A 27,921-nucleotide genomic window follows, 5' to 3' on the forward strand; every position below is an offset into this window, starting at 1 on the left:
TGCCGCACCACAACAAAGAATAGCCCCCACTTGCCGCAACTAGAGAAAGCCCACGTGCAGCAATGAAGACCCCATGCAACCAAAAATAAATAAATAATTAATTAATTTTTAAAAAATGATAAGCTCACAGAGTGTTACAGATGAATCCTACGAAATATTCAAGTAACAGATGGTATCAATTTTATATAAACTCTTCCATACAATAGAAAAAGAGAGAATGTTCTCTACCTCATTGTAAGATGCCAGTTTAATCTTGATACCAAAGTCGAAGATAGTTCAGGAAAGGAAAATGTAAACGCCAAAATTCTAAAACAAAATCTTAGTAGATCAAATCCAGAAAATATCAATTTGCGTTTAATCCCAGAAATGAAAGGTTTATTTAACATTATAAAATATATTTATGAAAATCACCATATTAAAGGAGAAAAACCATGATCATCTCAATAGATTTAGAAAAAGCTCTTTAAAGTCAATATCTGTTTATGATAAAAAATGCCTAGGAAACTCTGAATCAATAAGAATTTCTTTAACTGATAAGAGTTGTCCATCGCTGTTAGACTGAGGAACAAGTCCTGAGAGCAGGTGAGAGGATTAAGAAGAGACGGGGTCAGGAGGGTGGTGTACAAGCACACACACACTTTATTTCCCATCAAAACTCTTTTTATAGATTGCAGTAGGCAATACATGTTTTTGTTAAAATCACAAAGTTTTAAACGGAGAAAGGAATATCTTTATGATCTCAGGGTGGAGGAGAATTTCTCCCCATACAAGAAGCGCAAGCCATCAAGGAAGAGATCGATCGTTTAAACTACATTAAAAATGACTTTTAGGGGTTTCCCTGGTGGCGCAGTGGTTGCGAGTCCACCTGCCGATGCAGGGGACACGGGTTCGTGCCCTGGTCTGGGAAGATCCCACGTGCCGCGGGGCGGCTGGGCCCGTGAGCCATGGCCGCTGAGCCTGCGCGTCCGGAGCCTGTGCTCCGCAACGGGAGAGGCCACAGCAGTGAGAGGCCCGCATACAGAAAAAAAAAAAAAAAAAAAAAAAGTCTTTTAGGGACTTCTCTGGTAGTCCAGTGGTTATGACTTTGCGCTTCCACTGCTGTGGGACTGTGTTTGATCCCTGGTCAGAGAACTAAGATCCCGCAAGCCATGCGGCGCAGCCAAAATAATAACAATAATAATAACTTTTATTCACCAAAACTTACCATAAAGGAGGTGACAAGATGAGTCTTAAACTAGGATAGGGTATTTACCACATATGTGTTAACAAAAGGTTAGCACCTAAATATATAAAGAAAAAAATATATATATATATATAAAGAACTTAAAAAAAAAAAAAAGGGAGGAAAAGACAACCCAACAGAAAAGTAGGCCAAACTCATGAACAGAAGAGGAAAATAAGTAGCCCACCAACTTGTGGGATGTTATTCCACCTTGTTAGTCATCAGGAAAGCGCAACTTAAACATGAGATTTCCACCCACCATCTTGGCAAAATGAAAAACTGTCAATGCCACCCTGGTGTGCCGAGCAGGACGGACTGCCAGCCCCTGCTTCTGGGAATGTAAACATGTGCAGCAACTCTGGAAAACAATGTGGGCATCGTCCTTTGAGGATGAGCATTCACCTGACCTCCAGACCTTGATTCTCTGGGGAAACCTGCCTCTGAGCATCAGGAGACGTACAGGATGTCCACAGCAGCCTCAAAGGGCAAAAAGCACAGGTTACACAGCAACAGTGGGAGAGATGAAACTGTGGCGTGTTTGTAAGTGGAATATGTACAGCCGTGAAAAGGGTGAACTATAACTACACGCACAAACACAGATGAATCTCAGATGTAACTCGAGCAGAAAAAGCAAATCACAGGATGTGGGCAAAAATTTATGGTTGGGCTTCCCTGGTGGCGCAGCGGTTGAGAGTCCGCCTGCCGATGCAGGGGACGCGGGTTCGTGCCCCGGTCCGGGAGGATCCCACATGCCGCGGAGCGGCTGGGCCCGTGAGCCATGGCCGCTGAGCCTGCACGTCCGGAGCCTGTGCTCCGCAACGGGAGAGGCCACAACAGTGAGAGGCCCGCGTACTGCAAAAAAAAAAAAAAAATTATGGTTGAGGGTAAAACTCAGGGAAAACAAGGGACTAGTGAGCACCAAGTCGAGTGCTGATTCCTCAGATGGGGGAGGTCACAGGGTGCAGTCAAGGAGGGGGCGATCGGACTGACTCTTAAGCTGGGTGGTCGTTGTATGGGTGTCTTATTCTTTATAACATACATACTATATATTTTGGGTGTGTGAAATGTTTTCACTAAAAAAAGAGGGTGGGGACTTCCCTGGCGGTCCAGTGGTTAAGCCTCCGAGCTCCCACTGCAGGGTCAGTACCTGGTTGGGGAACTGAGATCCCGCGTGCCATGAAGCCAAGGAAAAGTATTTGTTGAACACTAAGGATAATTGCCTGAACATTTGTCATGGTAAAAATAAAACTGTTTTTATTTTTTAATTTCATTATTATTTTTTAATATTTATTTATTTTTAACAAATTTATTTATTTATTTATTGGCTGTGTTGGGTCTTTGTTGCTGTGCGCGGGCTTTCTCTAGTTGAGGTGAGCGGGGGCTACTCTTCGTTGCGGTGCACGGGCTTCTCATTGTCGTGGTTCCTCTTGTTGTGGAGCACGGGCTGTAGGCACTCAGGCTTCAGTAGTGTGGCACGTGGGCTCAGTAGTTGGGGCTCGCGGGCTGTAGAGCGCAGGCTCAGTAGTTGTGGTGCATGGGCTTAGCTGCTCCGCGGCATGTGGGATCTTCCCAGGCCAGGGCTCGAACCTGTGTCCCTTGCATTGGCAGGCAGATTCTTAACCACTGCACCACCAGGGAAGCCCGATATTTATTTATTTATTTATTTGGCTGCAACCGGGTCTTAGTTGCGGCACGTGGGATCTAGTTCCCTGACCAGGGATCAAACCCAGGCCCTCTGCATTGGGAGTGCAGAGTCTTAGCCACTGGGCCACCAGGGAAGTCCCTAAAAATGTTCAAAAAAAAAGGAGGGTGATGATAATACCTTCCTTGTCTACAGCTCAAGTGAGACAAGCAGAGGAGAACTATTAGCTTCACTTGAGTGTGGCACTTACTCTGTGCTAACATGTGATCCGCATTCCTCGCATATTCAGCACAGGAAAGCTGCGAGAGAGCAGATGTAGTCCAGGGCTGGGCACCGTTGGCTGTAGCCCCTGGCAAAGCCCCGTGGATGCCGGGAGGGCGCCCATGATAGGCACTAACTCCTGTCTTCCCACAGGTGCTGAAGTCCACAGGGGATGTGGCCGGAGGCCGGGCCCTCTATGAGGGGTATGCGGCGGTCACCGACGCGCCCCCCGAGTGCTTCCTCTCCCTCAGGGACACAGTGCTGCTCCGTAAGGAAGCCCGGAAGCTCATCGTTCAGCCCAACACTCGCCTCAAAGGTAATGGGCTCCTGAGCCCTTGCTGATGGGGGCCGTTCAGGGCCCTCTGGGAGCACAGAGAAGGCCTGGAACAAACCCGGGGCTCAGGAAAGGCTACCTGGGGTGGCCCTCCTCCCCATGCCAAACCTCAGGCCCACACCTTGGCATCTACTGCCCCCCCACAACACACACACACACGGGGTCATATGCTGCTTCTCAGACAGCAACAGAGGTTTGCAGCAGAGCAGGGGCTAGTAGAACAGGTAGACCCCGGGCCTGTGAGGAGGTCAGGCATCATACCGGAGACTCAGGCTGTCGGGGGCCCAGGATTGAGGTCAGCTCAGGCAGAGAGTTGGCACCCAGCAGGCTGAGTTGAGCCCAGGGGACAACAGGACTCGGCAGAGCCCGGAGAGAGATCAGCATCCCCGTGGTGGTCCCCCTCCCTCCTCAAGCCATGATACCATTGCCAGAATCCCTGGCCCTGTCTGCCTTGTGCTTGTAGCTCTTGTATTAAAGGCCCTTTTTTTGTGCGTGTGGTATGCGGGCCTCTCACTGTTGTGGCCTCTCCCGTTGCCGAGCACAGGCTCCAGACACGCGCAGGCCCATGGCTCACGGGCCCAGCCGCTCCGCGGCATGTGGGATCTTCCTGGACCGGGGCACGAACCCGTGTCCTCTGCATCAGCAGGCGGACTCTCAACCACTGCGCCACCAGGGAAGCCCAAAGGCCCTTTTGTATTAAGAGCGTTTGCTCCTCACTACCATAGTCATGGGCAGTTGTGAAGGTTAAATGAAATAATTACCTCCTCCTGATGAGGAAAAAGCATTTAAAAGGTTTATTCTAAACTCTACTCTGGGGAATTTCCTGGTGGCCCAGTGGTTAAGACCTGATGCTTTCACTGCCAGGGCACCGGTTCAATCCCTGGCCAGGGAACTAAGATCCCCGCAAGATGTGTGGTGGGGCCAAAAGAAAAACATTAATAACAATGACAATACACCTCATTTAAAAAATAAAATAGAGGAGTTTGGCCCCCACCCCTTGGCAACCCTCTCCCTGGCTCCCCACCCTCCAGGCACACCCCCTGAGCTATCACCCAGCTTCCTCTTCTTCATACGGCTGTCACTCTGCCATTTTCCTGTCTGCTCGTCTGCTCATCTCCATGGCAGCAGGAGCAGCTCATCCCTGACACCTGGCACAGGGCCTGGCCCACAGGAGCCTCTCAATGCCTGTCAAATGAGTGAGGGAATGGATCATGCCGGGCACATAGTCAGTGCTCACTACATGGACAATATCGTCATTGCTTTGACTGTCCAGCCCTGGGCAGGCATTGGGGTTGTACTACTCACCTCAAGTAGTTCACAGCCCATGAGGAATAAGCCAGAGACAGAAATGATCTTATAAGGGAAGTGTTCATGGGTGCCCAAGAGACACAAAGAGTGGTCTGAACACTTAGAGAAGGGAAGATCACGTCTACTTTTGAGGGACTCAGGGAAGGGTCTGGGGAGGAAGTGGGGGTAAAACTTTAAGGCCTGAAGAACAGGTTGAATTTTCAAAGGTAGTGGTGCTGAGGATGCTGAGGATGCTGAGGAGGATTGTAGCTAACTTTTGAGGACTTCCATGTGCCAGAGTCTGGGTAAAAACTTTCCATGGATCAACTCCCAACAACTCAGTGAGGAAGATATTATCCCCATTTTTCAGATGGAAACTAAGACACAGAAGGGAATGTATTTGCTTGAGGTCCCACAGTTAGTGGGTGGCAGGACCAGGATTTGAACTTGGGCCATCTGAACTCAGAGCCTGTGCTCTTAGCTGCGTACATCCCATGATGCCACAGAGCACAACAAGGTGCTGTGAGCGGGTAGAGCAGTGGAAGGATGTTAGAGGGAAGTGCTTCCCATGAGTATTCAGGAACACCCCATAAGTTAGATAGGTACCCTGGGAACTGCCTCATTTAACAGATGAATAATAGGTTCAGAGGTCACGATGCTCGTGGTAGCTAGCTCTTGGTGAGCATTCCCTCAATGCATTATTGTATTTAATCACCACAGCTTCTTGAGAAAACAGGTACTGTGCTTGCCCACACTTTACAGATGAGGAAACTGAGGCTTAGAGAGGTTGAGAAACTTGCCCAGGGTCCAACAGTAGACAGAGATAAGGCAATTCCTGGAGGCCAAGGACTGTGTCTGTTTTACCTAACATGGCACTGGTGTAAATCTTTATTAAGTGAATGAATGAATGAATGAATGCAGCAATTCACTGAATACTCCCCCTTTAATAGTTCCTATCTCGTAGGATTATTTTAAGGATTCAGTTAGATAAAGAAATATTGAGCACAATTTTTTGGCACATGGTAAGAACTCAGGAAGAACTAGCTGCTCCTATGCTTATGCTTATGCTAATGATTCTGTTTCCCTATTAAGACCTTTTCCTGCTGCTGTTTTTTTCTCCATCTCCTCCCCAGGCTCAGAAGTACAGCTTCTTGAGTATGAGGCCTCAGCTGCTGGCCTCATCCGATCCTTCTCTGAGCGCTTCCCAGAGGATGGGCCCGAGTTGGAGGAGATCCTCACCCAGCTGGCCACAGCTGATGCCCGGTTCTGGAAGTGCCCCAGTGAAACCCCATCTGGCCAGGCTTGAGGCAGATTTGCATGGCCCTTCCCCCACTCCATTAAACCAAGACTGCAAGTGGCCCCCTTTTTGTCTGTGTCTTAGGGGCCAGGGGAGGGGCAGGAGCTCGGATCTTGGTGCTACCTCAGCCGAGGGTGGTGACACTAAGCCCTTCCATTTGACAGCACTTTCCAGCTTACCAAGTGCTTCCCCTGTGTTATCTCATTTGATCTGCACTGCCCTCTGTGGGGTGGGCAAGGCAGGACTCCTTATCCGGCTTCCCAGATGAGGCAATGAAGGATCTGAGAAAGTAACCTGTCATCCTGCAGGGCTCAAAACCTCTCCCAATCCAGTGCTCTTCATGTATTACTTTTATAACCAGAAAAATAAATATTAGAAACCACCACCATCTTTGCAATTTGTGTGGTTCTTCCTTGCCTTTGCCTCACTTCTCATTTGCTCCCAGCAGGGTGCTGGGATCAAGGCCTGCGCAGGGAGAAGGAGGGTCATTTTTAGGCTCCCATCCACAATGGGATTTTGACATCACCTCTAAATGTGGCTATACAGAGTCAAGAGATGAACGTAGCACAATTTTTGCCATCTTCCTTCGTGGCTTTTCTTCTATTTTAAAATATTCCAGGAACCTAAAAACTGGAAAGCCTCAACTTCAGTCACAATCCTAGGATTTAATCTCTTACCCTTTGTGTTTTTTCTCTGAGCCTGGACCTCTAGAGTAAGGAGGGAGAAAAGGAGTGGCCTCTTTTCCACCCGGTTAACCATGAGGATGAAGAGGGGAGGAGTTAGTTTTGCTGTTCATAAACACTAGAAGGGCTCCTCTACAGGGCTCAAAGCCCGAGGGCCCTGCCGCTGACCCTGAGCTGCAGGGCCCAGAAGCTCCTACTGGAAGGATCAAGGATAAATGATATGACCTGGAATGAGGGATTGCATCTCAGTAGCTAGAAACCCGGCACAAGCCAGAGAATCCTGCTCGCTGGCCTCTGTGTCCCGGGCCGGAAAGCTGAGCGCCCGGAACCTTTGTACGCGAGCTTCCCAGAACCCGGGCTGTATTAGGCGCTGCGCGGCGGCTTGCCGGAGCTGGTTGCCAGGGTGACGCCTGAGAAGATGGCTGCTGCGTCTTCGTCGGATTCCGACAGCGGCAGAGCTGAGAGGTGAAGGCTGGGGTCCTTGAGGCCTCTTTTCCTACCTATGTAAAGAGTGTGCCCTGGTTCCCGGGATCTGGGCTCCTGCGGTTGTCAGCAGAGCTGGCGGTCCTTGAAGGGATCTTAGAGGTCAAGTGGGGAAACTGAGGCCCAAGGAGTGAATGGGTGCGTGTGGGTGACTCGAGGTCACTCTGTGCGCCGGTGGTGGAGCCTGGACTTGGACCCAGATGTTCTATACCCCTAGTTCAGAGCTCCCTACACACCTCATTCTCAGAAACCAGCTCCGGCAAGTTTTCTTCCCCTCCGTTGGGATTCATCTTCCGCGCCCCCCGCAACTCTTTCCCTATTCTCCCAGCAGTGAAGCCAGTTCGAAATGGCTGGATGCACACTACGACCCCATGGCCAACATCCACACCTTTTCCGCCTGCCTGGGTGAGTCTCTGGGACCAGGAACCCCGGTTCTTGGGGGACGGAGGAGTCAGATGGTTCTGTAGGGAAGCCTCTAGAATTCTGAGACCCTGGCTTAATGGCTGTTTTATGTTTTCCAGAGCTGGCAGATTTGCATGGGGACGGGGAGTACAAGGTAAGCATATCACCCCAGAGGTGAGACTTCCCGATGGCTCCAAAGAAGCTCAGCATAATCTGGAATTAACGTGTACTTTGGAAAAGCACATTTAGGGTTTAATTTTATTTTTAATGTGGAAAGTGAAGAGAACCTGTTGATTTCACAGTACAGACTGCGGAAAGTAAAGCAAAGCAAAATGCTGCTGGAAATTATACTAAGATAAAGCCTCTTAATTTTGTTAACTTGAAGTAATTCTTTGCCGGAAGGGCACATCCCTTGGTTGGGGGAGGGGCGTTACTCTGGAGGGAAAGTAGAAAGGAGGAGAGTGAGAGTTTTATGTTTGTCAAAGGGGCATAGGGACTTCCCTGATGGTCCAGTGGTTAAGACTCCATGCTCCCAATGCAGGGGGCCCGGGTGCGATCCCGGGTCAGGAAACTAGATCCCGCATACCCCAACTAAAGATCCCACGTGCCACAACTAAGACCCCGGTGCAGACAAATAAATCATTTTTTTTTTTTAAAGGGCATAGATTTTAAGATTAGCCATGAGCTAATCATTGTTGAAGCTGGATGATGGGTATTTGGGGGTTCATTATATGAGTCTCTCTACTTTTGTATATGACTGAAATTTTTCCATAATAAAAAGGTTAAATTTTAAATTTAATTTAAAATATAAAGGTAAGTAAATAAAATATAAATAAAGAAATAAAAAATTGGGGGACTTCCCTGGCAGTCCAGTGGTTAAGAGTCCACACTTCCAATGCAAGGGGCGTGGGTTCGACCCCTGGTTGGGGAACTAAAATCCCACTTGCCGCACGGGGCAGTCAAGAAAATATTAAAAAAAGAAGAAAAATAGATTAAAAAATTTTGAAGGCACGGGTTTTTAAAAGGTTGAGATATATATTGGGCTAAATAAAGGAAGTTAACATGTCTGGACTAGACTCTCTTTGAGGCAGTTTCACATACATAGATATTATTTATTAGTGGGAAAATAGATTCTGAGAGGCTGAGTTTACCGAGTTTGTAGAAGGTGGCAGACCTGGGTCTGTCAGCTCAGCCCTCAGCAAGGGCAGTGAACCCACAATGGGTGTGTTATGTGGGCAGCTTGAAGGGAATCATACCCTACATGGACTGTGCAGTAGGATTTGGTGACTTTGGCCCCCAAATTCCTATCCATAAATCATTCAACAATTCGGCAAGCATACAGGGAACCCCTTCTGTGTGTCAGGTGTTGTGCACACACTAAACTCAAAAATGAGTCAGTCCATAGTCAGAAGGAGATATAGACAATGTCCTTAATTCATCCATGATGTTGACCGAACATGCTTGGCACTGGGCGAACAGCAGTGAAGGGTAGAGAAATCACAGACCCAATAACTAATGTGAAATGGTAATGCTTTTGTGTAATAACTTTTTCAATGGCTAGTTTGCTTACTGTTGATTCCCAGCATCTAACCCAGTGCCTGGCACAAACTAGATAATTGATCAATATTTTGGGGGTAAATGAGTGGATGCTAAAATAGAATATATGGAAAGTATTACAGGAGCACCAATGAAAGAACAGTGAATCTGTCGGGAGGCACTAGAGGGCAGTAACATGAACTGGTGCTGAAGGATGAATGAAGTGTCCCAAGAAGGCATGGAAGAGAGGAGGGCATTCCAGGCAGAGGCAGAGAGGCTTGGAAGTTCAGAGCATATTTGGAAAGAGTAAATTTGAAATTAGAAAGTTGAGGCCAAGATGAAATAATAGTTAAGACCACTGGCTTTGGATCCAGACAGACCTAGGTTCAGGTCCTAGCTCTACCACTTACTAGCCGTGTGACTTCTACCTAACATCTCTAAGCCACAGCTTCCTCATTTGTGAAATGAGGCTAATAATCGTACCTACCTCACAGGTTGTTGCTAGGATTAAATGAAAGGATGCATGAAGTTACTGGTGTGGCTCCTAGCACACTGTATGTGCTCAGAATCTGGGCATTCTGTGGCAGCCCCCATTCTGGCTGGAGCATAGCATGGATAGGGAGGGGTTAGAACAAGTTGGGAACCACATCAGAGGGGCCTTGAAGGCCTCACTCCGGAGAATGGGCTTGCATGACAGCTACAGTGGCTTGCAGGGTGGAAAAGACAGGCTGAGGAGCTTGGTTCTCCTCTCTGGGTCCATAGAGCACATCCTGCTCTGCGTGATTGGTTCTGCATCTTTAGCTCTGTTCCCGTTTAGAAGCCAGGCCTCAGAGCCCAGATATGAGTTTCAGGCCCCCCACTGACCTCAGCAACTGTCCCAGTGTCTAGAACAGTGCCTGGCATGGAGCAGGCCCTGAAGAAATGTTTACTGAACAAATGATGAAAACATCGGCTGCCACCTATTCCTCGCTAGGTCCTCTAGTTGATTATCTCATTTGATTTTCACAACAAGTGTCATATGGTAGGTATTCCCCTTTTGTGTGTGGGAAAACTGTGGCTCAGGAAGTTGCATCAGTTTTCCCAAGGTCACACAGCTTGCAAGCCTTATTGCAAAGCCTTTGCCCTTCCCCCACCCACCCATGGTGCATTGTGAGAGTATATGAATGCGCACCAGCAAAAAGCTAAGCCCAGGAAGAGGGGCAGTATGGGGGGGGGGGGGGTCTTTAGACCCTGAGCCTGGAATCAGCCAGCCTTTCTCTACAGCTGGTGGTGGGGGACCTTGGCCCAGGTGGGCAGCAGCCCTGCCTGAAGGTGCTTAAAGGACCCACAGTGCTGAGCGAAAGCCCGCTACCTGCCCTGCCAGCCGCTGCTGCCACCTTCCTCATGGAGCAACACGAACCCCGGACCCCAGCGCTGGCACTCGCGTCAGGCCCTTGTGTGTACGTGTATAAGAATCTCAGGCCCTACTTCAAGTTCAGCCTGCCGCAGTTGCCTCCAAACCCCCTGGAACAAGACCTCTGGAACCAGGCCAAAGAGGTGAGTGATGTGCGGGATGAGAAGAAGAAGGTGAAGGTGGCAGCCTCGGGCTTGTCCTCGTTCCCTGCCTGGCTCTGGTGCTCACAGGCTGTACCTTCTTCTCGTGCTGGCACAGGACCGGATTGACCCCCTGACCCTGAAGGAGATGCTGGAGGGCATCCGGTGAGATCCCACTTACCCCTTCGTATGCCTCCTACCCCTCCCTCACCCCCCACCCCTATGCCTTCATCCCAGAGCCCGCAGCCGGAGCCCCAGTCCCTGTTCCTTAACTAAACCTGCCTTGATGGCCCCTCTCCTTACAGGGAGAAGGCAGAGGTGCCTTTGTCTGCACAGTCACTCAGGTAAGGGCCTTCTGGAGGGCCAGAGCTCCAGAAGCTCCCGGCGGGGAGGGAGCGGCTGCGGAGTGGCCTGGGGAGGGCAGCCAGGCCCAAGGCATGCAGGTGTCAGTGCTCTGTGCATCCAGGTTTCTGCAGCTGGAGCCGAGTGAAATGGAGGCATTTGTGAACCAGCACAAGTCCAAGTCCATCAGGCGGCAGGTACTGCCCCTCTCTTCTTATTTCCCTAGAAAAAATATGGACAGTTTTTAAAAAGACCATGTAACATTCGTGGTAAATTCTACAGCCAAATGCGACTAGTTTTACTTTGCAGTTACCGTTCCACATACATAGTCACAAAGCTGCAGGGCTTCTACTTTCCAGTTAACAGTGACAACTTTTTTTTTTTTTTTAATAAATTTATTTATTTTCATTTTTAAAATTTTTTGCTGCATTGGGTTTTTGTTGCTACATGTGGGCTCTCTTTAGTTGCAGTGAGCGGGGGCTACTCTTCGTTGCGGTGTGCAGGCTTCTCATTGCGGTGGCTTCTCTTGTGGAGCACGGGCTCTAGGCGTGCGGGCTCAGTAGTTGTGGCGCACGGGCTCAGTAGTTGTGGCGCATGGGTTTAGTTGCTCCACGGCGTGTGGGATCTTCCTGGACCAGGGCTTGAACCTATGTCCCCTGCACTGGCAGGCGGATTCCTAACCACTGCGCCACCAGGGAAGCCCCACAGTGAGAGCTTTGAATTGATATATAGTTATGTAGCTTTAGATAACTTTTATCATCTTGGGGGTAAAGGTAATATATTTTCATTAGAGAAAACTTTGAAAATAAAGAGAAATATAAAGGAGAAATATAAGTGACTACACTTACTACTCAGAGGTACTCTTACCATTTTGGTACATTTCCTTTATAATTATGCTTTTATATCCTGCTTCCCTTGAGTACATAACATTATGTCTCGAGCATTAGTATCTGGGGGGATGGTGTGAGGGGAGCTACGGGGTGACCCCTGGAGCCCCTCTGCAGACAGTCATCACCACCATGACCACCTTGAAGAAGAACCTGGCTGACGAGGATGCTGTGTCCTGCCTGGTGCTGGGCACTGAGAACAAGGAGCTCCTGGTGCTGGACCCAGAGGCCTTCACTGTTTTGGCCAAGGTCAGTGTGGGGCCTGGCCGTGGGCACAGCCGTGGCCCAGGCTCCATTCCCTCCCCTGTTCCGCAATATCTCCTGCCCCCCAGTTAGTTCTTGGTAATATGTGTTCATTGTAGAAAATTATAAAATGTAGATAAGCATAAAGGAAGAGATATAGGGACTTGCCTGGCGGTCCAGTGGTTAAGACTGTGCGCTTCCACTGCAGGGGGCATGGGTTCAAGCCCTGGTCAAGGAACTAAGATCCCACATGCCATGTGATGGGACCAAAAAAAAAAAAGAAGAAGAAAAGAAAAAGATATATATCCCCAAATCCCACCACCCACAGATAAGTCTTTGGCATAAGTCTTTCCAGACATTTTCATATTTAGACACAGATATATAACTTTACATAATTTTTTTTTGTTAACAAATATGGCCTCGTGGTATAGGATCATGTAGGCTACTGTTTTCATGTAGCAGAAGTTTATCAATATCTTTCCATATCTATATAAAACCACATCAGCCTTTGCAAAGGCCACACAACATCGATTATGTAGATGTACCCTGTCACCTATTGTACATTTGTTTGCAGTTTTTTGCTATTATTAACACCACCACAGTGGGCTTCCTTGCCCAAACATCTTTGTGTGCTTATCTAAATGCTTCCTTATGATGCATTCCTAGAAGTGGCCTAGTTTAGTCAAAGGGCTACATGTTGCCGAGTTTCCTTCCAGAAAAATTGTACAAGTTTAAACTGTGACTAGCAGGGTGTGAGTGAGGAGATTGGGACTTGGAGGAATTACTTCAGGTCAGGAAAGGGCTGGGGCTCAGGGAAATCGGGATGTTTGAGTCTCTTCTTTGCAGATGAGCCTACCCAGCGTCCCCGTCTTCCTGGAGGTTTCTGGCCAGTTCGATGTGGAGTTCCGTCTTGCTGCTGCCTGCCGCAACGGGAACATCTATATTCTGAGAAGGTAGCCACATCCGTGGTCTCTGGGGCCAGAGGAACAGCTCAGAAACCTGGTGGTCTTGAGGGCTTGTAAGATGAGCAGGGGGCTTTGGGGCTAGAATGTGGGAATGGAAAGAGCTGAGAACTTCATATGGGAGGCAGAGCCCTTGAGCACAGGGGACATGTGGAGGCTTGTCCGATGGGGCCCGGCAAAGTGAGAGACGGGGCTGGGTGGCCGTAACACGAGTGATGCAATCAGATATTAGAAGAAATAAAAATAGTCTCTCGTATTTGTTCTGTTGCTTTTATAGGTATGTGAAATTTCCTTATGCATTAGTTTGATATTTGTCGTCATTTTTTTAAATTAAAGAAATGTTTTTGAGCACCTACTATGGATTAAGCATTGTATAAGTTATTGGGGATATATTGATGAACAGAACATTAACAAAGTCCTTGCCCTTGTGGGAAGATAGATATTAAAGTCAGCAAACCAAGATAATATTGCAAACTGGATGCATGCTATGGAGGAAAAATATAGGCTCAAAAAAATAATGGGGTCAGGGTGATCAGCGAATGCGTCTGGGGAGATGACTTGAAGGTGAAGAAGGAGCCAGTTGTTCAAAAAGTGAAGCAAGGGGCCTTCCCTGGTGGCGCAGTGGTTGAGAGTCCGCCTGCCGATGCGGGGGACGCGGGTTCGTGCCCCGGTCCGGGAGGATCCCACGTGCCGCGGAGCGGCTGGGCCCGTGAGCCGTGGCCGCTGAGCCTGCGTGTCCGGAGCCTGTGCTCCGCAACGGGAGGGGCCACAACGGTGAGAGGCCCGTGTACCGCAAAAAAAAAAAAAAAAAAAAAAGTGAAGCAAGAGTGTTACAGGCAGAGGAAATTTAAGCGAACTCTAGATGGGAAAGACATTGTCTTTTTTTCTTTTGCGGTACGCGGGCCTCTCACCGTCGTGGCCTCTCCCGTCGCGGAGCACAGGCTCCGGACACGCAGGCCCAGTGGCCATGGCTCACGGGCCCAGCCGCTCCTTGGCATGTGGGATCCTCCCGGACCGGGGCACGAACCCGTGTCCCCTGCATCGGCAGGCGGACTCTCAACCACTGCGCCACCGGGGAAGCCCAGAAAGACATTGTCTTGTGCCACTCAAGCTTGGTGGCAAGACATGACGTAGAGACCAGGGTCGGCTCATGCAGGACCTGGTGGGACATGGTAAAGATTTTGGATTTTATCCGAAGTGCAGTAGAAAACTGTTATGGGGTTTTACTCAGAAGAATGACATGACCCGTTTACATTTTTTAAAGATTACCGTGCTGGGTGGAGGGTAGATTGGAAGGAGTCCCGGAGACCAGTGGGGAAGCTCTCAGACGAGTCATCAGGTGGGAGGTGACTCTGGCTCAGACTTAAGAAAGGTGGGCTAGAGCCTGTGATGGACAGACAGGAATTATCCCTACTTTCTGGATAACAGAAATTAAGACTCAGAAGCCAGGAAACTGAGAACAGTGCATTTACACAGAGTAAACTCCTCATGCTTTTCTGATAAATTACTAAACTGCGTCGGTCCATTACTTTGTCTAACCTGCGGTACGCTCCCTGTAAACTGGTAAATGCCAGGTTATCACACAAATTACTGTGGTAAAGTTGAGAGGAAGACTAGGAGGTAAGACACACTTCCTGTTATCCAAGGTCATGCAGCTGCTAAGTCATAGAGGTGGAACTAATACGGCCGTCATCTGCTTGTGGGCCTAGATTCCTGCCAGGACAGTCTGTGGGGCTTGGAAAGAGGAGGGTCAGCCGGGGAAGGAGAGAGGGTTCCTCTGGGGCTGGGAGAGTGTGTCTTTATTCCACAGAGACTCCAAGCGCCCCAAGTACTGCATCGAGCTGAGTGCCCAGCCCGTGGGGCTTGTCCGGGTTCACAAGGTCCTGGTGGTGGGCAGCAACCGAGACAGCCTGCATGGCTTCACCCACAAGGTGTGGCCTCTGGGCAAGCCCCAGCCCCCCACCCGTGCCTCCTCAGTCCCCCTCAGCAGGCGAGCCCTTCTGGGCTTCCCTTCCCAGCAACTTCAGCCACCCCTTCTTTCCACTCTTAAGCCCTGAGCCCCCTGCAGACACTTAGCCGTCCCCGGTCCCCCCCGCAGGGTAAGAAGCTGTGGACAGTGCAGATGCCTGCTGCCATCCTGACCATGAACCTCCTGGAGCAGCGCTCCCGGGGCCTGCAGGCCGTCATGGCCGGACTGGCCAACGGAGAGGTCCGCATCTACCGCGACAAGGCCCTGCTTAGCGTCGTCCGGACGCCGGTGAGCTGCTGACTCCTCCTTGCCCCGCTCCCGCCTGTGGGGCCCCTTAGCTGCCTCTCCTGACCCCACTCCACCTGCCACCCTTAACTTCTGATGCATTTTGAAAACATTCGTTGAGCATCCCATATGCACAGCTCACTGTATGAGAAGCATAAATCAGTGACTGAATCCTTACCATCGGGGAACTTAGAGTCTGAAGTGATAGCCAGCTAGAGACACAGCAGATTCAAATACAAGGCAGACTAAAGCAGAGCAAAGCACTGAAAAAGCACAGAGGCAGCCTAGTGACTGGGGGTGGTGGTGAAGGATAAATGGGGACGGAACTCAGGAGCCATTTCCACAGGGCAAATCACAATTCAGCTGCGCCTCGAAGCAGTTTGCTTCGATAAATGGAGTGGGTAAATGGAGATAGAATATTCCAGGCTGGAAATAACATGAACAAAGGCTGAGAGGCATGAGTGTTCTTTAAAGGAATCCAGGTAGTTTGATGAATCTGAACCGGAGTTTTTCAAACAAAATCAATTTAACAGGCCAGCAACAGAACCAGAAAAAAGAAGTTCAGAATATATCACTTGTGAAACTTTGTGTACCTGTATGTATAAAGTGTCGTATGTCACAATGTAAAACTGGAAAGCAGCTGGTTTGGACCACAGGCTGCTGGGAGGGCAGGCGGTGTGGTGTGTGGGTTGGGGAAAGGGCAGGGAGAGAACTGATAGAAAAGGCAGGTTGGCGTCAGATGCGGAAGGCCTGGAATGTGCTGACAAGGAGGGCAAAAGCCACTGGAGGTTTTTCAGCAGGGAATAGGCGTGGTCATATTTGTATTTTTGAAAGGCAGCAGAGGCAGCAGTGTGAAAGACACTGGCGAGGAAGACTAGGCTGGGAGACCTCTTAGAAAGCTGACCCAAAGCCAGAGATGTTCGGTCTGGAACTGTGGCCGCGGCAGTGAGGAGGGGCTGGGGTTAGAGGCAGCGTGGCTCCAGGCCTCGCCTCACATCTCACCTCGTACATCATATCTGGGGTCTCCCAGCCTTATCCCCCTCCCCAGTCTTGCTCGCCTCACTGAGTCATTTTCCCAGCTAAACTCTGAAATCGCCACCGTAGGATGCAGTGACCAGCCTTTGCTTTGGCCGCTACGGGCGGGAAGATCACACCCTCATCGTGACTACACGAGGTGAGGCAAGTCAGGCCTGGCAGGGGTTTTAAAGTTGGGAGTCAGTGAGATAGGCCAGATCCTGGGAAAGAAGAGGAGGGGGATGTGGAACATGGGTGGGCCTGGGTTTGGAAAGCAGGGCTTGCAGACACACGTCCTCTCTGGGCTGGGCCTTCACTGGGGACAGCTCACCAGCAGTCTGATGTCGCTACCTGGGCGCCAGGCCCTGGCTGTGTCTCCAATTCACCCCAGTATCCGCCACAATGCCAGGAAGATCACAGTGGTCAATAAATAACTGCTAGGGAATTCCCTGGCGTTCCAGTGGTTAGGGCTCTGCGCTTCCACTACAGGGGGCCCAGGTTCGATCCCTGGTCAGGGAAGTAAGATCCCGCAAGCAGAGTGGTGCAGCCAAAAATAAACAAACAAGTAAATCATCTGCTAAATGAATGAATGAATGAATGGTAGGACACACTTCATTCCTTCCAGAAACTCAGAGTCTCAGCAGGAAGACTGAAATGGGTCGATATGAGACAGATTGTTTGGGAAGAAAGAATGGGAACGTAGGGTAGAACTGGGGAGGACAAATCTGCTTCTGTCTGTCCTCCTCCCTAGGTGGTGGCCTGATTATAAAGATCCTGAAGCGAACAGCAGTGTTTGTGGAGGGGGGAGGTGAAGCAGGTCCCCCACCAGCCCAGGCCATGAAACTCAACATGCCCCGAAAGACCCGGCTTTATGTGGATCAGACACTGCGAGAGCGGGAAGCCGGCACCGGTGAGATTCAGGCTGGCTCCTTCCTCTTCCTCCTCCCTTGCGCCAAAGCAGCAGGGACTGGGTGAATGCCACCTGGGTGCCCTAGGCAGTGGGAGGAGGCTGGGTGAACCAGGTGGGTCTCATGCCTCTGGAAGCCCAGAGACAGCCTAGGAGGTACACCCTGCCAACAAAGAGCTACACCTCAAGGTGGAAGGTGCTGTGGGTGAGGGCGAGAGCCCTTAGGATTCGAGGAGGGAGCAGCCACTTCCAGATGCAGGAATTCTCATGAGAGAAGTAGAATTTGATCAAGGTTCTTCCTTATCCTATTTGATTTTCCTGCTCTTTTTGTTCATTCATTCATTCACTTAATACCCATGATTATGCCAGGCCTTGTGCCAGGTGCCTAGAATTAGGCCAGTCCTTACCTAAAGAGCTCAGTAGACCTTGCTAACTTCATGCTGCATGGCAGGTGTAGAATAAGTCTCTGCAGGGGCTCTTGAGACACACAAGGGAGTGTGTTTGCCTGGGAGCCTGGGAAAGGCTTCAGAGAGATGATATTGGATTTGACCCTAAAAGATGATTATAAGCCTACCAGCCAGAGAGGAAGAGGGGAGGGCGATTTAGGCAGAGGCTTGTGAAAAGGCACAGGGCCCTACCTGGATCTAAGCAACGTCATGTAGCTGCGGGTGCAGTGCAGCAAGGCTCAGTGGCCAGAGGGGAGCTGGAAAAGCAGGTCAGCGGGCTCCGAAAGGGTCTGGAATGCAAAGTTAAGATGTTTTGGTTTACTCCGTGTAGTGGAGAGAGATGGGAAAGATGTTAAGCAGAAAAATACAGTAACTCAACCCTCTCTGTCTTTGAAAGGAATCTGGCTTACAGTTTAAAGGATAAATTACAGGATAAAGAAATAGCTAGCAGGCTGTTGTAGCCTAGAGAACCCAAGAGAAGCAATTGATATATTAGAGAAATAATTAGGAAGTTCTCTAAGGTATAATGAAAATAGCAAAAATCAATAGCTTTTGTATATACCAACAGTATACCGTTAGAAAAGAGAAAGTTTCCATTCACAATAGCAAAGAAATCCTTAGACGTAAACTTAACAAGAAAACACAAAGTCTAATAAAGAAAATTATAAAACTGCTTTAAAGAACAGGAAAGACCACCTGAATATGTAAATGATGAGACTTACCAGGTCTCAGGGTAGTAAGACCTAAAGGTGTAAAGCTGCTGATTAGTTAACAGCTTCTGAAATTAATTTAGAAACATAGCAGAGTTACAATTAAAATCCCAATGGGTTTTATTTTGAGGACTTGACCAGTTGACTCTAAGAGTAAATCTAAGAAGTTTGGGGGAAATCAGAATGAGGAGACTCAGCCTGTCAGATAGCAGAATGAACTATGAAGCTGTAGGAATTGGCAGCTGTGGCATCAGTGTGGGCATTGATGCAGCTCAGTGGCACGTTTAGGAAGTCCCGAAACAGACCCTTGTACACGTGGAAAGTCAGTATATGATAGAGGTGTCATTTCAAATTAGTGGGGGAAGGAGAGACTGTCCAAAAAACATAATTAGGACAACTTGTTTCTAGAAAAAAAGTTAGAACTCTACCTCATACCAAACACAAAAGTTAATTCTGGGTAAATTAAAAATAAACTGTGAAAGTATTAGAGGAAAAAGGAAAGATGAAAGGATGGGATAACATAAAGATGAAGGCTTCTGAATGTCAGAAGGCCCCTCACAGGCACTCGGAGCAAGGACAGACTGGCTGACCAAGGCGCTCAGTCTGGAAAGTAGGGACAGTGGGACGGAGGGGAGGGAGCGGGCTCTGGAGAGGCCTTGAGGAAGAGTCATCCGCCTTGGCAAGTGATTAGCTGTGAGGGGTGAACCTGGGTGACCTGATGGATGGGGATGCGGTGACGGAGTTAGGGAAATGAGGTTGGTTTCCGCAGCGTTGAGCTCCAGGGGTTGATGGGACGTCCAGGTGGAGGTGCCCATCAGGCAGTTAGAAGCAGCAGGCAGGCCGGGCGCCGAGCTGCCCAAGATGAGTGCACAGTACCAGGTGCAGACGCGGGCCGGGCCCTGATGCGCCCCTGCCCTCGAGCTCGCGGTTGTTCCTCTTTGGGGTGGTCACAGCTGGGGCAGGACAAGGATGGGGCAGTGAGGAAGACAGAGCATGAGAAGAAGACCAAGGACAAAACTCAAGGGAACCCCAGCCCTTACTAGAAGGAGCCAGCAAAGGAGGCTGAGGTTGTGGGCAGCCAGGTGGTGGGAGGACCAGGAAGGAGGAGCAGGGAGTGGGCCGCAGCGCCCAGTGTCACCAGAGGCCGGCTGTGGGACCTCAGTCCTCCTGTGGCCCACGTTCCCAGCCCCTGCCCACTGTGCATTCCTCTTGCACTCTCCCCACGGCCGCCTGAGCAGGAGCGCCCACTCCCCCGGCCCTGCCCCTCCTCCCACCTCACTCCTCACGTCCAGCATCGACCCTTTGTGCGCCTCCCCAGCCATGCACCGGACCTTCCAGGCAGACCTCTACCTGCTGCGCCTCCGGGCCGCCCGTGCCTACGCTCAGGCCCTCGAGTCCAGCCTGAGCCCCGTGTCTGCGACGGCGCGGGAGCCACTCAAGCTGCACGCTGTGGTGAGCACCCACGTGGCGGGGGGCATCAGGCCACCTCAGGGCCGGAGGGGCAGAGGTCAGGGCCGGGCGGGCACCCCTCAGCCCTGGAGCGGATCCCAAGGCAGCTAGGCCCCGTGCCCCTTCTCACCTTCTCACAGGCCCAGGGCCCAAGTCTCATGTCCTCCTCTGTGAGAGCGCTCTCACCTTCTCCTTCCTGTGCCACCTCTTCCCCTTGGCTGGCTGCAGAGTGGGGCATGCTCTCCAGCCCCCTTATTCCATGCGGTACCTCAGACGAGCCCCCAGACTTGGGGCAGGGCGCACAGGTAGTCACCTTGGGATGTTTCTTCCCAGGAGCCCGGAGGGACTCTTACAGCTGTGGTACAGGGAAGAAACCTGTTCACTTCGGTAACTGCCGGCAGCCCAAGGAGTTCGGACTGCCCGGTACTGGGAAGGGGCCATCCTGAGACTTACACTGGCACAAGGAGGATGAGGGCCCCTTGTACTCAGACACAAGTGACCTTAAGGTCGTCAGGGCTCCAGCTGGCTCTGAATGGGTCCCTGAGGTGTGCTGTCTGATCCAACTGGGCTTCTGATATCTCTTTCCCTAAAGAAAGTGGATAGATACAGAGAGGAAGCGGCTGCAGAGCAGTCGAGGGCAAGAGGGAGAAAAGTGAAATCCTTGCAGCCACCAGAGGACAAGAGGAGGAGGTGGGCCAGGCCCTGCGAAGAGCGGAGCCGGGCGGGGCGGGGCGCGGACACAGGTGGGAGCCAGGGCCGGCTTCCCCAGGCCAGCTGTGCCTCCGACCAACTTGCTGAGTGGCCTCGGTCGAGCCCCTTCTCCGCTCTGGGCTTTTGCTCATCCCTTGCACGTGGAGCCAAGCTTCTGAGCTCTGTGTCTTTTGAGGGGCAGATGGACAGTGCGTTAGAGCGGTTCGAGGAAGGTGACTTGAGGGCGCTGATGGGGGAGCAGGCGGGCAGGGCCGGGGTAGGCCGTATTCAGCCCCCAAGGCCACTAGGTCCTATGGGCTTTCTCCCCACCCCACCCTCTGCACAGGTTCAGGGCCTGGGCCCCACCTTTAAGCTCACCCTTCACCTGCAGAACACCTCAACAGCCCGACCCATCCTGGGGCTGCTGGTCTGCTTCCTGTACAACGAGGGCCTCTATGCTCTGCCCCGGGCCTTCTTCAAGGTACTGGACCCACCTTACTGAGACCTGGAGTGAGAAAGGGAGGGCAGGGCCGGATTAGATGTCCACAGGTCAGAGGTGAGGGAGCTGGCAAGTGGCTACAGCCACAGACCAGACTAGGGTGCAGCAGGGGCCCTGGGGAGAGCCCCTGAGACCTGCCTCAGCAACTTTTCTCCCAGCCTGTGAGAGGTCTCCGGGAGGCACACCGAAGGTTCTGGGAGAACAGTGAGAGTTCAGGCCTCACCGGTGCTGCTCTCAGAAGCCCGTTGGTGCTCTGGGGTCCCAGAGCCCACCCTGTTTTCCAACCACTCCTGCAGCAGGAATAGGAGCCCCATGGAGACTCTTCCAGAGTGAAGAGCCTGGTTTCCCCCCAGGTCCAGGTTTGACCCTAAGTTGGAAGGACCAGAAACTGAGAAAGACTTTGGGATGTGAAAGAAATAGCCCTGGACTTGGTTGGAGGTTTAGGTTTAGGGACTTCTCTGGCGGCCCAGTGGTTAAGACTCCACGTTTCCCCTACTGGACCAAGAAAAAAAAAAAAAAGAAAGAAAAAAAAAGGTTTAGCTTTAATTAGGGACATGCATGCAGCCCTGCGGCATTCACTCCCCCCACTGAGCCCATATCCTCCTCAAACGGGCTTGTCATCCCTGCCCACCCTGCCAGGGCACACTGAAGTTCAGCTGGCACAACAGGTATGAGAGTGCTTTGGAATCTATCAAACACCGTCTAGGCGTGAGGGCTGACTTCCTCACCTCTTTGTCCCCAAACTTAGGTCCCCTTGCTGGTGCCAGGGCTCAACTACCCCCTGGAGACCTTTGTGGAGAGTCTTAGCGACAAGGGCATCTCAGACATTATCAAGGTAGGTTGCCCATTGGTACTAGTTGGGGAGGTCAGTGTGAGTGAGTGCGGACAAGGCCCCCGGGGTGCTGCCAGGATGGGGTGGGTGTCTGCCCAGTAGAGGCCTCCCAGCCTCCCCCTCCCCTTTGACAGAGCCCTGCAGTAGGGCCAGTGCACACCAGGCCGTGCTTGGCCTTTGCAGGAGCAGGGGTAAAGGGGGAATGCCCCCTACTACCTTGGGCACCTTCTGCATAGGTGCTGGTGCTCCGAGAAGGCCAGAGCGCACCCCTGCTCAGCGCCCACATCAACATGCCTGTGAGTGAGGGGCTGGCAGCTGCCTGACGCCTGAGCCCGTGTTAAAGCCCCTGTGGAATCAGGACCAGGGAGATCCAGCCCCTTCCACTGAGCCGGGCGGAGTCCACGGCCCCAGGCCCCCTCCGCTGCAGCAGTGTGCTGGGCGACAGCCTTCCTCTCCTCTCCTAGTGCGCCTTTCTCACCACCCTGACCACTGGGTGACCTGTAGCAGCAGGTCAGTGAGTCCCCAGGAGGTTGGGCTCCGTCCTCCTCAGGGAAACCCAGGCATTGGCCCTTTGGGCACTCTCTTCTCCCCACTTTTCCCCAGAAACCACTCCCAGGTCTGAAGGCAGAGTTCTGAAGTGCTCAAGGTGAGATGAGGGCATAGGCCCAGCCTCCTCGTCTGCCGCTTCCCTTAGGCATGTCACTCTGCTGCTGCTGCTGCAGAATTGGCTGGGGCCTTGCCCGAGACAATCAGAGGCTTTTCTTGGGTGAGACTGAGCCCCCTGTTGCTCCCTGGGGTTCCAGAGGCTTGGCTCCTGCCAGCTCAGCTTGCAGGCAAAACACATGCTCTCTGATCTCCCCTCGTGAGCTCAGCAGGGGGCCCCGGGAATAGCTGCCTTCCCACAGGAAGTCTTAGGCTCAGCTAAGGTCTCAGGCCTGTGATGCTCCATGAAGATCACCAAGGGAGAAGCTGCTGCAGAGGGGCAGAGAGTGCCGTGCAGGAGCTAGTGGCCCCAGCCCCCACCAGGCTTCTGAAGACCACACAGCTGCTGCTCCTGGCTTGGATGCTCGTGCCCAGAAAGCATCCCAGGAGAGGAAGGCTCAGCTAGACAGAGCAGAGGTGGGGCCGCGGCACACAGCAGGGGCGTCTCTGGGGTCCTGAGGAGGGGGTTCGGGAGGCAGAAGCCTAGAACTGCCAGTCAAGATGCTCTTCTATGCCCCAGAGCCCAGATCGGTCAGGTGAGTGGCAAGTTCACTGGGCAGTGGCCATAGTGTGAGATTCACTGGAAAGGCATGGACCATAGGTGTTGAGTCAGGTTGAAGATTGCATGAAGGTACATGTTTAGACCTTAAGCATCAGAGACCCACAGTCTGGGCCCTTGGTGCTTCCCGGAGCCCCCTGGCTAGTCTGCCTGGCCCGCCTCACAGCCTTCTTTTGAGTTAGCGCTACCAGGGCCGCCCTGAGGCATTTGTGAGCCAGGAACCCTACTGCCTGAGGAAGGACCTATATCTTCTGTCTGACCAGGTTCAGCCTAGCATGTGGCAGACAGCTCAGGCTTGTGGGAAGTACCCAAATCCCTGTTTCAGTTTCCCCAAGCGTAAAATAAGGCAGTTTGACCAAATTCAGCTCTAACATCCTAGAGTTGGCAGCCCCTCTAGAGGAAACAAGGAGTCAACTCCAGAAAGGGGGTACTTGACAAGAGTAAGTGTAGAGCTTTGGCTCTTGAGACCAAGAGCCCCAAGCTGATTGATTCTGCCAGGCAACAGCCTCTGTGCCAGAGACAGTGAGGGACAGCCCACAGTCACCCCCTGTCCTCCCCAGGGAATGCATTCTGGGGCCAGGTTAAAAGAAGCAAGGGGACTGGACCAGAGAAAGAGCCCCATCCCCCTCTCTGCACAGTCCGGCCACTCGCAAACAAACCAATTGGATCAGGGTGGTGCAGACTTTCTAGATCAAGCTGACTGAGGCACAGTTGGACTAAGCAGGAGGTTCCGTCTGGAAATGGAAAGACAGGTAGAGCGAGTGTCGCTGTCAGTCAGAGAGATTTCAGCTTAACCTGAAGAGGCTTCTGAGAGAGCTTATCAGAGATGGAAGGGCCTGCCCTAGCAGGTATTGGGCCCCTTGTCACTGGAGCTGTGTCACTGGGGCTGGGCCAGATGACCTCACAATCCCTTTCACCCCAGTGAAGTGATGAACTGTGTGAACTCGGAACAAAGAAGTCTGATCTGGGTTCTACTCAGTTATTCATGATGATGAAAGTGGAGAAACTATTCCTAACCCCAACACCTAACGTGAATTTATATGATGTAATACAATGTACCTATTATTTAAAAATATGTGAATTGTACTGGTCTGGACAGTGTAAATAAAGCAATACAAAGCAAGAAACTGTGCATGATACCCAATGCCCTCACCAGTTAGAGCTCCAAGAAACTGTACATTAAGGATGAGAAGAGTGGTGCCTTCTTTTTTAAGTATCTAAAAACATGTACCTACTTAGTACTATGGAATTAGGCAGTTTATAACAAGAAAACAGCCTCTCAGGAATTTCCTGGCGGTCTAGCAGTTAGGACTCATGCTTTCACTGCAGTGGCCCGTGTTCAATCCCTGGTCAGGGAACTAAGATCCTGCAAGCCTCTCCCCATTCCCCAGCACTGCTCCCATGCTACAGTTCTCTTAGCTATTCTTTAAATATGTTTATGCTTGGACATAATTTCTTGGCTCCCTGTCGTAATAGATGAGGCTTATAGCTCTCTTGTGGGAGCACCCTGCCCTCTCCTTTTCTCCCCGGTTTTTAGGTAAATCCATACTCACTGTCTGGATTACTGTGTGAAAGTTATCTACTTACTACAGAGCCAAGAATTGGGCTATAAGTAAATTACCTTTTTTGTGTACTTATTTTTCATGGAGTTAATAATTGCCCTGTTTTTTTCATTTGCTTAGTTTTCTATATTATACCGATTGCTAATTCTTCCTCCTCCCAGTCTGACGGTTCCTCTTTTTTCTGTACACTTCTGTTCATCCCCCGCCTAAGTGAATGCTGTTGGCTCTCTAGAACTGCAGCGAACACTTCTCCTGGGAATTCTGTTTGCCATGTTCTGGGCTAGATTCCCTAATTCCTGGACCCCATGTCTTTTTTCATAATTCTTCCATTTTTGGTCAGGGAACTAAGATCCCACATGCTTCATGGCATGGCCAAATAATAATAATTTGAAAAAAAAAACTTGGGCTTCCCTGGTGGCATAATGGTTAGGAATCTGCCTGCCGATGCAGGGGACACGGGTTCGAGCCCTGGTCCGGGAAGATCCCACATGCCACAGAGCAACTAAGCCTGTGTGCCACAACTACTGAGCCTGCACTCTAGAACCCACGAGCCACAACTACTGAAGCCCACGAGCCACAACCCCCGAAGCCTGCACACCTAGAGCCCATGCTCCGCAACAAGAGAAGCCACCGCAATGAGAAGCCTGTGCGCTGCAATGAAGAGTAGCCCCCACTCGCCGCAGCTAGGGAAAGCCCGTGGACAGCAACAAAGACCCAACGCAGCCAAAAATAAATAAATAAACAAACAAATAAATAATTTTTTAAAAACTTTAAAATGTAAGACAGCAAGAGTATATAAAATGAGCGGGCAAACTTGAAAAAGAACCAAACAGAACTTCTAGAGATGAAAAATAAAACATTTGACACATAAAACTCGATGAGTTGGTACAACCACTAAAAACAAACAAAAGCCAAAAAAACTTCAATAGATTGGTTTAGCAGTTGATGAAAGACTTAATTGGAAGATAGATTTGTGGAAATTATTCAGAATGCCAGAAACAGAGAAAATAGGAGCTATTAAGAGACAAGGAGGGGGACTTCCCTGGTGGTCCAGTGGCTAAGACTCTGTGCTCCCAATGCAGGGGGCCTGGGTTCAATCCCTGGTCAGGGAACTGGATCCCACATGCCACAAATGAGAGTTCGCATGCTGCAACTAAAGATCCTGTGTGCCGCAACTAAGACACGACACAGCCAAATATTTTTTTAAAAAAAGACGAGGACGATGGAGTAGGAAGGTCTAATCAGAGTTCCAGTAGAGACAGAGAAAACATCTGAAGATACGACTGAGAACTTTCTAGAAGTGATGAAAGGCATCATAGAATCAAGAAACCTAAGGAATCCCATTTAGATAAATACAAAGAAAACCACACTTGGACACATCACAGTAAAATGTAGAATACCAAAGACAAAAAAATCTTAAAAGCAGTTGGAGACAGAAAGTATCTTCAAAGGAACAGTAACAACAAAACAATGAAATAGATGACAGCTGACTTACAGCAACAATAGACACCAGAAGCCAGAATAATATTTTCAATATATTGACAGGAAATAACTATTAGCCTAGAATTCTACACCCAGCAAAAAATAAAAGGGTAAAAATTAGCCAAGATAGGACAATAGCACAAAATAAAGGAGTAGAAATATATCCAAGAACGTTAATTACAATAGATAAAAATGACTACATACTGGGACTTCCCTGGCTGGTAGTCCAATGGTTAAGACTCTGTGCTTCCACTGCAAGGGGCACAGGTTTGATCCCTGGTCAGGGAACTAAGATCCCACATGCTGTGTGGTGTGGCCAAAAAAAATTGACTATACTTCAGTTATTAGAAGCCAAAGATTTAAACAGTCGATCTACAGGCCATTCTTAAGAGGCAGAGAATGAAAGTAAAAGAATCAAAACTCAACATACCTGGCATAGAAGGGAACTTTCTCAGCCTAATAAAAGTCATCTATTAAATTAAAAAACACAGCAAACATATTTTATGGTGAAATATTGAAATCATTCCCCCTATTGTGAGAAACAAGTCAAGGGTAGCCACCCTTTCTTCCACCCAGACAGAGAGGCAAGAAAAATAAGAGATAGTTCCCCGGTGGTCTAGTGGTTAGGATTCTGGGCTTTCACTGCCATGGCCTGGGTTCAATCCCTGGTCGGGGAACTGAGATCCTATAAGCCGTGCGGCACAGCCAAAAAAATAAAAATTAAAGAAAAATAAGAGGGCTTCCCTGGTGGCGCAGTGGTTGAGAATCCGCCTGCCGATGCAGGGGACACAGGTTCGTGCCCCAGTCTGGGAAGATCCCACATACCACGGAGCGGCTGGGCCCGTGAGCCATGGCCGCGGAGCCTGTGCACCCGGAGCCTGCGCTCCGCAAAGGGAGAGGCCACAACAGTGAGAGGCCCGTGTACCACAAAAAAATAAAAAAGAAAAAAGAAAAATAAGAGATATAAAAATTTAAAAGGGACAAAACTATCTTTTCATAGATACGATTATAAATACAGAAAACCCAGAAGGATTTTCAAGTAAATAAGTTTTAGATTTGCTGGACATAAAATTATTTTCATAAACTATGAATGATAGCATCACAATATCAAATACATAAGAATAAATCTAACCAAAAAAGGCATGATCTTTATGAGAAAACATACATAACTTTATTGAAAACATTAAATGGAGAGCTACACCATGTTCACGAATGGGAAAATTCATGTGGATGTTGATTTTTCCCCAAACTGATCTATAGATTCAGTTGGGTTCCATTCACAATTTCAAGGGGGGTTTTTATTGGTGGAACTTGACAAGCTGATTCTAAAATTTATATGTTAGAGCAAGGACCGAGTATAGATCTTAGGAGATCATACACAGGGGTAGATAAAATGATCAGTGGGACAAGAGAGAAAGATAAATTGTGGTATATTCAATGGATCACTATACAGCAAGGAAAAGGAACGCTCTACAGCCACACACATTAATTTGGATAAATCTTAGAAACATAATATTGAAGGAAAAAGCAAATCACAGAAGAATAAACATGGTGTGGCTCCGTTTATATAAAATTCAAAAACATGCAAAACCAGTACAAACATATGTAATAAAATCACAGAGCAAAGCAAGGGGATGATTAAGACAGCACAGTGTTTCCTCTACCAGGGAGGGGGCACAGCAGGGACCTCAAAGGAAACAG

The 27,921-nt window shown here is 49.9% G+C and overlaps 2 protein-coding genes across 11 annotated transcripts in view; both read left to right on the top strand.

The window, feature by feature from the left end:
- Positions 1 to 6,431, top strand: part of DPP3 (dipeptidyl peptidase 3) — a 36,746-nt gene extending 30,315 nt beyond the window's left edge. For all 5 annotated transcript variants that reach the window (XM_059067936.2, XM_059067942.2, XM_059067941.2 and 2 more), the window contains 2 exons: positions 3,279 to 3,441; positions 5,880 to 6,431. In XM_059067936.2, the coding sequence (XP_058923919.1) occupies positions 3,279 to 3,441; positions 5,880 to 6,052 (336 nt within the window). In that variant the 3' untranslated portion in view covers positions 6,053 to 6,431. The remainder of the gene's footprint in view (positions 1 to 3,278; positions 3,442 to 5,879) is intronic.
- A 355-nt stretch (positions 6,432 to 6,786) lies between these two features.
- BBS1 (Bardet-Biedl syndrome 1) lies at positions 6,787 to 25,514 on the top strand. 6 transcript variants are annotated; one of them, XM_059067945.2, is made up of 17 exons: positions 6,787 to 7,191; positions 7,538 to 7,614; positions 7,731 to 7,765; positions 10,411 to 10,683; positions 10,799 to 10,845; positions 10,986 to 11,024; positions 11,147 to 11,219; positions 12,027 to 12,158; positions 12,999 to 13,105; positions 14,925 to 15,045; positions 15,213 to 15,371; positions 16,473 to 16,542; positions 17,134 to 17,292; positions 19,764 to 19,897; positions 20,931 to 21,065; positions 21,832 to 21,918; positions 22,152 to 25,514. In XM_059067945.2, the coding sequence occupies exons 1-17, from the start codon at positions 7,145 to 7,147 to the stop codon at positions 22,236 to 22,238; spliced, it is 1,782 nt and encodes a 593-aa protein (XP_058923928.1). In that variant the 5' UTR covers positions 6,787 to 7,144; the 3' UTR covers positions 22,239 to 25,514. The 6 variants fall into 6 exon arrangements, with proteins under 6 accessions (XP_058923928.1, XP_066893728.1, XP_066893731.1 ...); XM_067037627.1 differs by having other exon boundaries at positions 6,801 to 7,191; positions 7,541 to 7,614; XM_067037630.1 differs by lacking the exon at positions 12,027 to 12,158 and having other exon boundaries at positions 6,818 to 7,191; positions 7,541 to 7,614.
- The last annotated feature ends 2,407 nt before the right edge of the window (positions 25,515 to 27,921 follow it).

Source organism: Kogia breviceps, chromosome 7 (genome assembly GCF_026419965.1).
Source record: "Kogia breviceps isolate mKogBre1 chromosome 7, mKogBre1 haplotype 1, whole genome shotgun sequence".
NCBI classification, from domain to species: domain Eukaryota; kingdom Metazoa; phylum Chordata; class Mammalia; order Artiodactyla; family Physeteridae; genus Kogia; species Kogia breviceps.

Excerpts from the sequence above, each read along its gene's own strand:
- BBS1 (XM_059067943.2), top strand. The coding sequence starts at position 7,410 with ATGTTCTATACCCCTAGTTCAGAGCTCCCTACACACCTCATTCTCAGA. Across the intron at positions 13,106-14,924 it reads AACATCTATATTCTGAGAAG|AGACTCCAAGCGCCCCAAGT; the intron begins GTAGCCACATCC and ends TTTATTCCACAG. Across the intron at positions 21,919-22,151 it reads GCATCTCAGACATTATCAAG|GTGCTGGTGCTCCGAGAAGG; the intron begins GTAGGTTGCCCA and ends CCTTCTGCATAG.